Genomic DNA, 13,818 nt, shown 5'->3' on the forward strand with positions numbered 1-13,818 from the left:
TTGCCTCATGCAGCGCTACTCATCTCCTTCGCATTGAGTTGATCAGGCTGTTGATTGTGGCCTGTGGAATGTTGTCCCAATGCTCTTCAATGGCTGTGCGAAGTTGCTGGATATTGGCGGGAACTGGAACACGCTGTCGTATTGTGTTCATTGTCAGTAGCTTATGCCTGCCCATACCATAACCCCACCGCCACCATGGGGCACCCTGTTCACATTGTTGACATCAGCAAATAACACGATGCACATGCTGTCTGCCATCTGTCCGGTACAGTTGAAACCGGGACTCATTGAATAGCACACTTCTCCAGTCTGCCAGTGGCCATCAAAGGAGAGCATTTTCCCACTGAAGTCGGTTACAACGCCGAACTGCAGTCAGGTCAAAACCCTGGTGAGGATGACGACCACGTGGATGATCTTCCCTGAGACGGTTCCTGACAGTTTGTACACAAATTCTTCAGTTGGCAAACGCACAGTTTCATCAGTTGTCCGGGTGGCTGGTCTCAGATGATCCCGCAGGTTAAGAAGCCAGATGTGGAGGTCCTGGGCTGATGTGGAAAAATGAACATTCAATTATCTGTCAATTGTACGCTCCATAAAAACTATATATCTGCACATTTTAGACTGGCCTTTTTTTGTCCCCAGCACAAGGTGCACCTGTGTAATGATCATGCTAGGAATGAATGAGTCAACAGGAATGAATGAGCCAACAGGAATGAATGAGTCAACAGGAATGAATGAGTCAACAGGAGTGAATGAGTCAGCAGGAATGAATGAGTCAACAGGAATGAATGAGTCAACAGGAATGAATGAGTCAACAGGAGTGAATGAGTCAGCAGGAATGAATGAGTCAACAGGAATGAATGAGTCAACAGGAATGAAGGAGTCAACAGGAATGAATGAGTCAACAGGAATGAAGGAGTCAACAGGAATGAATGAGTCAACAGGAATGAATGAGTCAGCAGGAATGAATGAGTCAACAGGAATGAATGAGTCAACAGGAATGAATGAGTCAACAGGAGTGAATGAGTCAGCAGGAATGAATGAGTCAACAGGAATGAATGAGTCAACAGGAATGAATGAGTCAACAGGAATGAATGAGTCAACAGGAATGAATGACTCAGCAGGAATGAATGAGTCAACAGGAATGAATGAGTCAACAGGAATGAATGAGTCAACAGGAATGAATGAGCCAACAGGAATGAATGAGTCAGGAATGAATGAGTCAACAGGAATGAATGAGTCAACAGGAATGAATGAGTCAACAGGAATGAAAGAGTCAACAGGAATGAATACTTTCTGAAGGGACTGTATCTCACTGACTGACAGCAACAGGTGAATTAATAACCGCTGTTGTGCGTCTCTCAGGTGCAGCACCATCTTGATCCACGGCCAGGAGGTTCCAATGGACGCCAACTGGAACGAAGCTTTCCAGAGTGCCTACATGGAGCTGGGAGGGCTGGGAGAGAGAGTTCTAGGTACGTACACTACAGCACACAGGTTGAGTCCAAAACGGCATTATGTTTGCTATATCCGGACCACACCTGGCTATTATCTGTGCCTTTCCTCTTCACGTTCCATCTCCTGATCTGTTCCTTATATCTGTCCCAACATAAACACTCAATGAAATACAAAAGAACATCAGAACCTTGATCTCCTTCCACCCAAAAATTACAAAAATAAGAGTTCCTGTCTGTTTGTTGTGTTTCTCTCTCCATCAGGGTTCTGCCACTTGCCACTGTCTCCGGCCCAGTTCCCTCGGGGCTTCTCCTTTGACTGTGAGGAAGTCAACTTCCCCATAAAAGGGCTGTGTTTCGTTGGTCTCATGTCCATGATCGACCCTCCTCGCGCCGCCGTCCCCGACGCTGTGGGGAAATGCCGCTCCGCAGGGATTAAGGTGAGTGGCACAATAAACCAACCAACAAACCATTCAACCAACCACCTAATCAATAAACCAACCAACAAACCATTCAACCAACCACCTAATCAATAAACCAACCAACAAACCATTCAACCAATCACCTAATCAATAAACCAACCAACAAACCATTCAACCAATCACCTAATCAATAAACCAACCAACAAACCATTCAACCAACCACCTAATCAATAAACCAACCGACAAACCTTTCAACCAACCACCTAATCAATAAACCAACCGACAAACCATTCAACCAACCACCTAATCAATAATCCAACCAACAAACCATTCAACCAACCACCTAATCAATAAACCAACCAACAAACCATTCAACCAACCACCTAATCAATAAACCAACCAACCAACCAACTAACTAATCAATTAATCAACCAACCAACAAACTAATCAATTAATCAACCAACCAACGAACTAACTAATCAGTGAATACACCAAAGAAACAAACTAACTTATCAATGAATCAACCAACCAACAAATCAATTAAACAACCAACCAACTAACTAACTAATCAATAAATCAACCAACCAGCCAACCAACTAACAATTAAATTAATCGATCAACCAACCCACCAACTAACTAATCAGTGAATGAACCAACCAACTAACTGACTAATCAATAAATCAACCAACCAACCAACCAGCCAACCAACTAACGAATAAATTAATCAACCAACCAATCAATCAATTAACCAATCCAACAATCCAACAATATGCAAGTCCTGCAAGTCTATAAATGAGCAAAACAAGGAACAAGCAGAAGTACAGTTCATGTGGTGACAGGTACATATGACATATGATGTGTTTATAGTTGTGATGATGTTTATGATTCTCTATGCTGTCAGGTCGTCACGGTGACAGGTATAGATGACATATGATGTGTTTATAGTTGTGATGATGTTTATGATTCTCTATGCTGTCAGGTCGTCACGGTGACAGGTATAGATGACATATGATGTGTTTATAGTTGTGATGATGTTTATGATTCTCTATGCTGTCAGGTCGTCACGGTGACAGGTATAGATGACATATGATGTGTTTATAGTTGTGATGATGTTTATGATTCTCTATGCCGTCAGGTCGTCACGGTGACAGGTATAGATGACATATGATGTGTTTATAGTTGTGATGATGTTTATGATTCTCTATGCCGTCAGGTCGCCACGGTGACAGGTATAGATGACATATGATGTTTATGATTCTCTATGCCGTCAGGTCGCCACGGTGACAGGTATAGATGACATATGATGTGTTTATAGTTGTGATGATGTTTATGATTCTCTATGCTTTCAGGTTGTCACGGTGACAGGTATAGATGACATATGATGTGTTTATAGTTGTGATGATGTTTATGATTCTCTATGCTTTCAGGTTGTCACGGTGACAGGTATAGATGACATATGATGTGTTTATAGTTGTGATGATGTTTATTATTCTCTATGCTGTCAGGTTGTCACGGTGACAGGTATAGATGACATATGATGTTTATTATTCTCTATGCTGTCAGGTCATCATGGTGACTGGCGACCATCCCATCACTGCCAAAGCCATCGCTAAAGGCGTGGGTATCATCTCCGAGGGCAACGAGACTGTGGAGGACATCGCTGAAAGACTGAATATTCCACTGAGTCAAGTCAACCCCAGGTGTTTGTGCGTGCGTGCGTGTGTGTGTGCGTGTGTGTGCGTGTGTGCGTGCGTGTGTGCATGTGTGTGTGTGTGTGCGTGTGTGCGTGTGTGTGTGTGTGCGCGTGTGTGCGTGCGTGTGTGTGTGTGCGTGCGTGTGCGTGTGTTTGTGCGTGTGTGTGTGTGCGTATGTTTGTGTATGTGTGCGCGTGCGCGTGTGCGTGTGTATGTGTGTGTGTGTGTGTGTGTGTGTGCGTGTGTTTGTGTATGTATGACTTTCCAGGTCTGCGACGTCTGCGTGTTGTTCTAATATTGTTGCTTCTGTTTTTTTACCGTGACACATATGACAAACTTGAACTGTTTACTTTTCTGTGTTTATCCTAGATTATTCTTAATCACGTGCATAATGTTATATGTGTACCTTGTTTTACATTTTTAAATAAACTAAACAAACCCCCCACTGTTGGCTTGTATCTGCATCTCTCTCCCAGAGAGTGTGTGTGTGCCTGTGTGTGTGTGTGTGTATGTGCGTGCGTCCGTGCATATGTGAGAGCTTGTGTTTGTGACTGTTCGCGCCCGTGTGTGTATCTGTGTATTTGTGTGGTTTTTCACTGGGGGCTGGTGTCTGTGTGTCTCTTCCAGGGATGCAAAGGCCTGTGTGGTGCATGGAGGGGACCTGAAGGACATGAGTGCAGAGTACCTGGATGACCTACTCAGGAACCACACTGAGATAGTGTTCGCCCGCACATCACCTCAGCAGAAACTCATCATCGTAGAGGGCTGCCAGAGAACGGTGAAAGGATGTCTGTGTGTGTGTGTGCGCTTGTGTGTGTGCGGGGGTGTGTGTATTTGAGTCTCTATAATTAAAGCATGAGTCAGGGATTCTCAATCTATTCTCCTGTTCAGAGTTAGATACTGGGAAGCTATTATCCCTAGAGAAAAATATTTGATGGGAAAATTGCCCCAAAATTGTCATTCCATAAAACTTACACTACTGTTGAAAAGTTTAGGGTCACTTAGACATGTCTTTGTTTTTGAAAGAAAAGCAAAAAAAATGGTCCATTAAAATAACATCAAATTGACCAGAAATACAGTGTAGACATTGTTAATGTTGTAAATGACTATTGTAGCTGGAAACGGCAGATTTTTTAATGGAATATCTACATAGGCGTACAGAGGCCCATTATCAGCAACCATCACTCCTGTGTTCCAATGGCACATTGTGTTAGCTAATCCAAGTTTATCATTTTAGGCTAATTAATCATTAGAAAACCCTTTAGCAATTATGTTAGCACAGCTGATAACTGTTGTCCTGAATAAAGAAGCAATAAAACTGTCCTTCTTTAGATTAGTTGAGTATCTGGAGCATCAGCATTTGTGGGTTCGATTACAGGCTCAAAATGGCCAGAAACAAATAACTTTCTTCTGAAACTCGTCAGTCTATTCTTGTTCTGAGAAATGAAGGCTATTCCATGCGAGAAATTGTCAAGAAACTGAAGATCTTGTACAATGCTGTGTACTACTCCCTTCACAGAACAGCGCAAACTGGCTCTAACCAGAATAGAAAGAGGAGTGGGAGGCCCTGGTGCACAACTGAGCAAGAGGACAAGTACATTAGAGGGTCTTGTTTGAGAAACAGACGCCTCACAAGTCCTCAACTGGCAGCTTCATTAAATAGTAACTGCATAACACCATTCTCAACGTCAACAGTGAAGAGGCGACTCCGGGATGCTGGCCTTCTAGGCAGAGTTCCTTTGTCCAGTGTCTGTGTTCTTTTGCCCATCTTAATCTTTTATCTTTATTGGCCAGTCTGAGATATGACTATTTCTTTGCAACTCTGCCTAGAAGGCCAGCATCCTGGAGTCGCCTCTTCACTGTTGACGTTGAGACTGGTGTCTGGTCTTATTTACTGACTCTGAATTCTCTTGTTCTAGGGGGCAATCGTGGCGGTTACTGGGGACGGAGTGAACGACTCGCCTGCCCTGAAGAAGGCTGACATTGGGGTTGCTATGGGGATTGCTGGGTCTGACGTCTCCAAGCAGGCTGCAGACATGATCCTCCTGGATGACAATTTCGCCTCTATTGTCACTGGAGTGGAGGAAGGTAAGGAAGGAAGGAAGGTAAGGAAGTAAGGAAGGAAGGAAGCAAGGTAAGGAAGGAAGGAAGGAAGGTAAGGAAGGAAGGAAAGTAAGTAAGGAAGGAAGGAAGGAAGGAAGGAAGGAAGGAAGGAAGGAAGGAAGGAAGGAAGGAAGGAAGGAAAAAACGTCATCTATCTGTTCTTCTTCAATTCCAAACAGGTCGTCTGATCTTTGATAACTTGAAGAAGTCTATCGCCTACACACTGACAAGTAACATTCCAGAGATCAGCCCCTTCCTCCTCTTCATCATTGCCAGCATTCCCCTGCCCCTGGGCACCGTCACCATCCTCTGTATCGACTTGGGCACAGACATGGTGAGGACCCGCCAAACTGACTGGAAAAGGAAAAGCCGCACACTGAAAGTCTTTGGGGCGGTTTCCCGGACACAGATGAAGCATTATTCCTGGACGTAAAAGCTCAATGGAGGATCACCATTGAAAGTGCTTTTTAGTCCAGGACAACTTAATCGGTCCCTTTAAGTTGTAATGTTCTTTAGCAATCCATTTGTTTGAGCTTTTCTTCTGCTGCTAAAGAACATTACATCTTAAAGACTATTTCAGTGAGTGCAGGTTTCCCTCTTCCACTTTATATGCACAGGTCATATTTCTGCTCCTCGACACTCAGTCACAAGCAGACATTCTCTCAGCTTGATCGTACATTACCTTTCAATCTATAACTCACCACTACCCTGCCCTGGGTCAGGGTGAGAGCTACTCAATCTTGTAAAGCAAACTGGATTTGTAACCACTGCTGTGAGGACTCTAGTCTCACACTGGGTTATGTCCATTTTCCACTTCAACTCATACATTGCCCCGTTGTTGCCTCACTGGTAATACCTTCAACCAATAGTCAAGGCCTTTTCTTATTACGAAACTTAGAACTTTGTCACATTGTTCTGTCTGTCATACATTGTCTCAAAATTCCCCCTCTCTCTCTCTCTTTCTCTTTCTCTCTCTCTCTCTCTCTCTCTCTCTCTCTCTCTCTTTCTCTCTCTCTCTCTCTCTCTCTCTCTCTCTCTCTCTCTCTCCATCTCTCTTCTTTAACTCCCTCTCCTCTCACCCCTATCTCTGGTTACAGGTTCCTGCTATCTCATTGGCCTATGAGACGGCTGAGAGTGACATTATGAAACGTCAGCCCAGGTGCCCAAAGACAGACAAGCTGGTGAACGACAGACTGATCAGCATGGCCTACGGACAGATAGGTCAGAATACCTGACAGGCTCATCCATGTTTCTGTGTCCTAAAATGGAACCCTGCTATGGGCCCTGGTCAAAAGTAGTGCAATATATAGGGAATAGGGTGCTATTGGCCCTGGTCAAAAGTAGTGCAATATATAGGGAATAAGGCTCCATTTGGGATGCTAGCCTTGTGTCTGTCCACCTCAGAACTAAAGCACACATCAATGGTTGTACACAAGTACTGTACTGTAACAAATTATTTTGCGCATGTTCCAAATGGTATACTATTCCCTATATAGTGCACTACTTTTGACCAGGGCCCATAGGGGTAGTGGTCAAAAGTAGTGCACCAAAAAGAGAATAGGTTGCCAACTTGGGACATACTTTGTCTTTTTACACATTGTCTTTTTGCCCTCTGTTGTTCATGCCAGTTATTGAAACAGGTATTATATTTTCCTGATGGACTTGTCTCTCTCTCTCTCCAGGTATGATTCAGGCTCTGGCTGGTTTTTTCACCTACTTTGTGATCCTGGCTGAGAATGGCTTTTGGCCAGAGACCCTGCTGGGCATCCGTCTGAACTGGGACGACCGTGCCAACAACGAGGTGGAGGACAGCTATGGACAGCAATGGGTGAGACTGAGAGGGTTTAACACATCCATATAGTAGCTATATTTATCAGATCCACAGCAGTGGGTGAGACTGAGAGGGTTTAACACATCCATATAGTAGCTATATTTATCAGATCCACAGCAGTGGGTGAGACTGAGAGGGTTTAACACATCCATATAGTAGCTATATTTATCAGATCCACAGCAGTGGGTGAGACTGAGAGGGTTTAACACATCCATATAGTCAGTAGCTATATTTATCAGATCCACAGCAGTGGGTGAGACTGAGAGGGTTTAACACATCCATATAGTAGCTATATTTATCAGATCCACAGCAGTGGGTGAGACTGAGAGGGGTTAACACATCCATATAGTAGCTATATTTATCAGATCCACAGCAGTGGGTGAGACTGAGAGGGTTTAACACATCCATATAGTCAGTAGCTATATTTATCAGATCCACAGCAGTGGGTGAGACTGAGAGGGTTTAACACATCCATATAGTAGCTATATTTATCAGATCCACAGCAGTGGGTGAGACTGAGAGGGGTTAACACATCCATATAGTCAGTAGCTATATTTATCAGATCCACAGCAACGTTTTTTAGAACGTAAACTCGCACACCTTGACATACTACTGTCATCAATAAAAATACAAAATACAAAAGTGTAGTCAATAAAAAATGTAAACTGTTGGAAGCATCAAGAGTGTTTCTTTTTATTCACAACTACAACAGGTTTTCAATTGTAAGACGTGTGTTCCTTTCACAGACCTACGAGCAGCGGAAGATTATTGAGTTCACGTGTCACACCTCGTTCTTTGTGAGCATCGTGGTGGTGCAATGGGCCGACGTGATTATCTGCAAGACCAGGAGGAACTCTGTCTTTCAGCAGGGCATGAAGTGGGTGGAAAAGTCTCAAACGGCACACTAGTGCACTGCCCATTGGACTCTGATCAAAAGTAGTGCACTGCCCAATGGACTCTGATCAAAAGTAGTGCACTGCCCAATGGACTCTGATCAAAAGTAGTGCACTGTCCAATGGACTCTGATCAAAAGTAGTGCACTGCCCATTGGACTCTGATCAAAAGTAGTGCACTGCCCAATGGACTCTGATCAAAAGTAGTGCACTGCCCAATGGACTCTGATCAAAAGTAGTGCACTGTCCAATGGACTCTGATCAAAAGTAGTGCACTGCCCAATGGACTCTGATCAAAAGTAGTGCACTGCCCATTGGACTCTGATCAAAAGTAGTGCACTGCCCAATGGACTCTGATCAAAAGTAGTGCACTGCCCATTGGACTCTGATCAAAAGTAGTGCACTGTCCAATGGACTCTGATCAAAAGTAGTGCACTGTCCAATGGACTCTGATCAAAAGTAGTGCACTGTCCAATGGACTCTGATCAAAAGTAGTGCACTGTCCAATGGACTCTGATCAAAAGTAGTGCACTGTCCAATGGACTCTGATCAAAAGTAGTGCACTGTCCAATGGACTCTGATCAAAAGTAGTGCACTGCCCATTGGACTCTGATCAAAAGTAGTGCACTGTCCAATGGACTCTGATCAAAAGTAGTGCACTGCCCATTGGACTCTGATCAAAAGTAGTGCACTGCCCATTGGACTCTGATCAAAAGTAGTGCACTGCCCAATGGACTCTGATCAAAAGTAGTGTACTGTTGTATATAGGGAATAGGATTTTTTAAACTTTGTATAAGTATGTACTGTATTTGTCCAGGCTGTATCACAACCGGCCGTGATTGGAAGTCCCATAGGGCGGAGCACAATTGGCCCAGCGTCGTCTGGGTTTGTCCGGTGTAGGCCGTCATTGTAAATAAGAATTTGTTCTTAACTGACTTGCCTAGTTAAATAAAGGTTCAATAAAAAACTATATATATATATTTTAATTTGTTAAAAATCTAAACGTGTCTTGGCCAACTCTCCCATCTCCATTTCCTCAATAGGAATCGTATCCTGATCTTTGGCCTGTTTGCTGAGACTGCTTTGGCTGCATTTTTATCCTACTGCCCAGGAATGGACATCGCCCTCCGCATGTATCCCCTGAAGTCAGTACCACACACCACCCTAAACACAAGGACATCCCATCCCCGATACCCCTTGTCTTTAATTCTACCCCCAAGTCCCTCGCACGCTTTTCTCATATCACACCCTCGACTACGTGGATTTTATAATTAACTGTATCCTCTGAAGTCAGTACGACACACGTCTCCACTCTGCAACACCCTAAACACTCCTAAAACAAGTCCCTCACACGCCTTGCTCAGATCACACCCTCTTATCATCTCAAGGATTCAGAATGAACCCGAATAGATTTTACAATGAACTCCATCAAACACTCCTCCCTTATTTATCTCTCTCTTTCCCTCTCTGTCTCTCTCTCCCTCTCTGTCTCTCTCTCCCTCTCTGTCTCTCTCTCCCTCTCTGTCTCTCTCTCTCCCTCTCTGTCTCTCTCTCCCTCTCTGTCTCTCTCTCTCTCCCTCTCTGTCTCTCTCTCTCCACCTCTCTGTCTCTCTCCACCTCTCTGTCTCCCTCTCTGTCTCTTTCTCCCTCTCTGCCTCTCTCCACCTCTCTGACTCCCTCTCTGTCTCTCTCTCTCCCTCTCTCTCCTTCAGGGTCTCCTGGTGGTTCTGTGCCCTCCCCTACAGTCTCCTCATCTTCATCTACGATGAGGTCCGCAAGCTCATCATCAGGAGGTATCCTGGAGGTGGGTGACATAGTGACATAGAATGACATAGAATGACATAGAGAGAGTCACAGAAGATGCCAGTTGTCTGTCACTGAGTGTCTGTTCTGTAAGGAAGAGACTAATAGAGAGATTCACAAAAGATCATTCATCGTGACAGTTATTTGCTCATGTTAATCAGTCATGTTAATAATCATATTGATGTGCTGGGGATCAGAGAGTCACTGCGTTAAAAGGGTTTTGTCATATTAAAGCACGGAGAGGAAGACTATGTAATGATGACTAATCCAATCATTCTTGTCTGACTCATTTTAATCTTTCTCTGTTATAGGTTGGGTGGAACTGGAGACATATTACTAACGTTCAGAAATGTGTTATTGTTAAGATTGAATTTCTGTGTGTGTGTGAATGAGTGAGTACGTGTGTATGCAAGGTCTAGCTAAGCAAAGAACAGCAAAACTACCTTACAAATTGTATTTTGTCTTTGAAAATAACAAACAAGCCTACGTAATCAGTAAATCAGAAAATCAGCCTACATTACCACTGAAAATAAACGTATATTACCACTGTAACTGCTGCTAGTGTGTGTGTGTGTGTGTGTGTGTGTGTGTATACACTAAGTGTACAAAACATTAGGAACACCTCCCTAATATTGAGTTGCACCCCCTTTTGCCCTCAGTACAGCCTCAATTGGTCAGGGTTATGGACTCTACAAGGTGTCGAACGCGTTCCACAGGGATGCTGGCCCATGTTGACTCCAATGCTTCCCACAGTTGTGTCAAGTTGGCTGGATGTCCTTTGGGTGGTGGAACATTCTTGATACACACGGGAAACTGTTGAGCGTGAAAAACCCAGCAGCGTTGCAGTTCTTGACACAAACCGGTGGACCTGGCACCTACTACCAAACCCTGTTTAAAGGAACTTAGATATTTTGTCTTGACCCTTCACCCTCTGAATGGCTCACATAAACAATCCATGTCTCAAATGTCTCAAGGCTTAAAAATCCTTCTTTAACCCGTCTCCTCCCCTTCATTTGAAGTCAATTCAACAAGTGACATTAATAAAGGATCATAGCTTTAACATGGATTCGCCTGGTCATTCTATTTCATGGAAAGAGCAGGTGTTCATAATGTTTTGTATACTCAGAGTATGTGTGTTTTTACAGTATGTGTGCGTGCTTTGTGTTTGTCTGTCTGTTATTGCACGGATCAGTACAATCATAGAGGATAGCGCTGCAAAGAAAGCCTGTAATTGTGATTGATATTACTGAGTTTTGACAATAACTACACTGGAAGGACTTTCCAAAACCCAAATGTCAAACAAACAAGATGCTGCACAACGGCTGTAGCATACAGCTAGCATACATAGCATACAGCTAGCATACATAGCATACAGCTAGCATACATAGCATACAGCTAGCATACATAGCATACAGCTAGCATACATAGCATACAGCTAGCATACATAGCATACAAATTCACCATACATTGTTTTTTGCTTCACCAAATAAAATGTACTTCAAAAGCCAAACATTAATTGCATCAATTATCAGTCCTGAAGGCTAGGGTTCCGTACCAAATGGCACCCTATTCCATACACAGTGCACTACTTTTGACCAGAGCCATATGGGCACTGGTCAAAGTAGTGCTCTATACAGGGACTATAGGGTGCCATTGGGACACACAAAGGACAGATGGGGTGTTGTGTGAAAATAAATTGTTCTGAAATGTGTCTCGATATGAAATAAAGTTAATCTGAACGAAGCGGTTGATGATGTTTGTCCTTTCTTGTAACCTATTCCCAAATATATTATTACAACATTAGTATTATTAGGTCATGGAATGATAAGCGCATCCACTACCTAGGTCAATTTACAGCCTGTATAACCTTAGCCCTTGATCATGACTCTCAGTTCCATTACATCACACATAAGAGTCTTTGGACGAAGGCGTCTTTTGTTGAGCAGCGTCGCTCTGTCTGAACATTAACACTGCATTCGGATGTTACAGCACTTGTTTATGGAAGACAGAGTGGACTACACTGCATTCGGAAAGTATACAGACCCCTTACATTTTTCCACATTTTGTTATGTTCAAATCAAATCAAATCAAATCAAATTTATTTATATAGCCCTTCGTACATCAGCTGATATCTCAAAGTGCTGTACAGAAACCCAGCCTAAAACCCCAAACAGCAAACAATGCAGGTGTAAAAGCAATGCAGGTGTTACATCCTTTTTCTACAATTGATTCAATTATTGTTGTTTTTTGTTCCTTTGTCAAATCTACACACAATACCTCAATTACAAAGAAAAAACATTTTGCAAATGTATAAAAAATAAAATAATGGAAATATCATATTTACATAAGTATTCAGACCCTTTACTCAGTACTCTGTTGAATCACCTTTGGCAACGATTACAACCTTGTGTCTTCTTGAGTATGACATTACAGACTGTGCACACCTGTATTTGGGAAGTTTCTCCCATTCTTCTCTGCAGATCCTCTCAAGCTCTGTCAGGTTGGATGGGGAGCGTCACTGCACAGCTATTTTCAGATCTCTCCAGAGATGTTCGATCGGGTTCAAGTCCGGGCTCTGGCTGGGCCACTCAAGTACATTCAGAGACGTGTCCCGAAGCCACTCCTGCGTTGTCTTGGCTGGAGCACTCTGGAGCAAGTTTTCATCAAGGATCTCTCTATACCTTGCTCCAGCCATCTTTCCCTCTATACTGACTAGTCTCCCAGTGTCTGCCGCTGAAAAACATCCCTACAGCATGATGCTGCCACCACCATGCATCACTGTAGGGATGGTGCCAGGTTTCCTCCAGATGTGATGCTTGACATTCAGGCCAAAGAGTTTAATATTGGTTTCATCAGACCAGAGAATCTTGTTTCGCATAGTCAGAGTCCTTTAGGTGCCTTTTGGCAAACTCCAAGCGGGCTGTCATGTGCCTTTTACTGAGGAGTGGCTTCCATCTGACAATTCTACCATAAACGCCTGATTGGTGGAGTGCTGCAGAGATGGTTGTCCTTCTGGAAGGTTCTCTCATCTCCACAGAGGAACTCTGGAGCTCTGTCAGAGTGACCATCGGGTTCTTGGTCACCACCCTGACCAAGTCCCTTCTCCCCTGATTGCTCAGTTTGGCCTGGTGGCCAGCTCTAGGAAGTGTCTTGGTGGTTCCAAACCTCTTCCATTTAAAAATGATGGAGGCCACTCTGTTCTTGGGGACCGTCAATGATGCAGAAATGTTTTGTTACCCTTCCCCAGATCTGTGCCTCGATACAATCTTGTCTCGGAGCTCTAAGGACAATTCCTTCGATCTCATGGCTTGGTTTTTGCTCTGACATGCACTGTCTACTGTGGGGCCTTATATACACTGTAGACAGGTGTGTGCCTTTCCAAATCATGTCCAATCAATTGAATTTACTACAGGTGGACTCCAATCAAGTTGTATGAATATCTCAAGAATGATCAATGGGCTCAATTTCGAGTCTCATAGCAAAGGGCCTGAATACTTATGTAAATAAGTATTTCAGTATTTCTGTTTTAATTTTTAATAAATTTTCAAAAATGTCGAAAAACCTTTTTTGCTTTGTAATTATGGGGTATTGTGTGTATATTGATGAGGACATTTTTTT

General features: G+C 43.4%; 1 protein-coding gene across 1 annotated transcript in view; it reads left to right on the top strand.

Annotated features, from left to right (window-relative positions):
• Nucleotides 1-11,946, top strand: part of atp1a2a (ATPase Na+/K+ transporting subunit alpha 2a) — a 36,342-nt gene extending 24,396 nt beyond the window's left edge. Inside the window, exons 13-24 of the mRNA XM_065013716.1 lie at nt 1,366-1,475; nt 1,719-1,894; nt 3,440-3,576; nt 4,198-4,348; nt 5,490-5,658; nt 5,853-6,007; nt 6,771-6,894; nt 7,356-7,501; nt 8,251-8,381; nt 9,441-9,542; nt 10,110-10,201; nt 10,512-11,946. Coding sequence (XP_064869788.1) covers nt 1,366-1,475; nt 1,719-1,894; nt 3,440-3,576; nt 4,198-4,348; nt 5,490-5,658; nt 5,853-6,007; nt 6,771-6,894; nt 7,356-7,501; nt 8,251-8,381; nt 9,441-9,542; nt 10,110-10,201; nt 10,512-10,540 — 1,522 coding nt within the window. The 3' untranslated portion in view covers nt 10,541-11,946. The remainder of the gene's footprint in view (nt 1-1,365; nt 1,476-1,718; nt 1,895-3,439; nt 3,577-4,197; nt 4,349-5,489; nt 5,659-5,852; nt 6,008-6,770; nt 6,895-7,355; nt 7,502-8,250; nt 8,382-9,440; nt 9,543-10,109; nt 10,202-10,511) is intronic.
• Nucleotides 11,947-13,818: the final 1,872 nt, after the last annotated feature.

The sequence above is a fragment of the Oncorhynchus nerka genome, linkage group LG9b (assembly GCF_034236695.1).
Source record: "Oncorhynchus nerka isolate Pitt River linkage group LG9b, Oner_Uvic_2.0, whole genome shotgun sequence".
NCBI lineage: Eukaryota > Metazoa > Chordata > Actinopteri > Salmoniformes > Salmonidae > Oncorhynchus > Oncorhynchus nerka.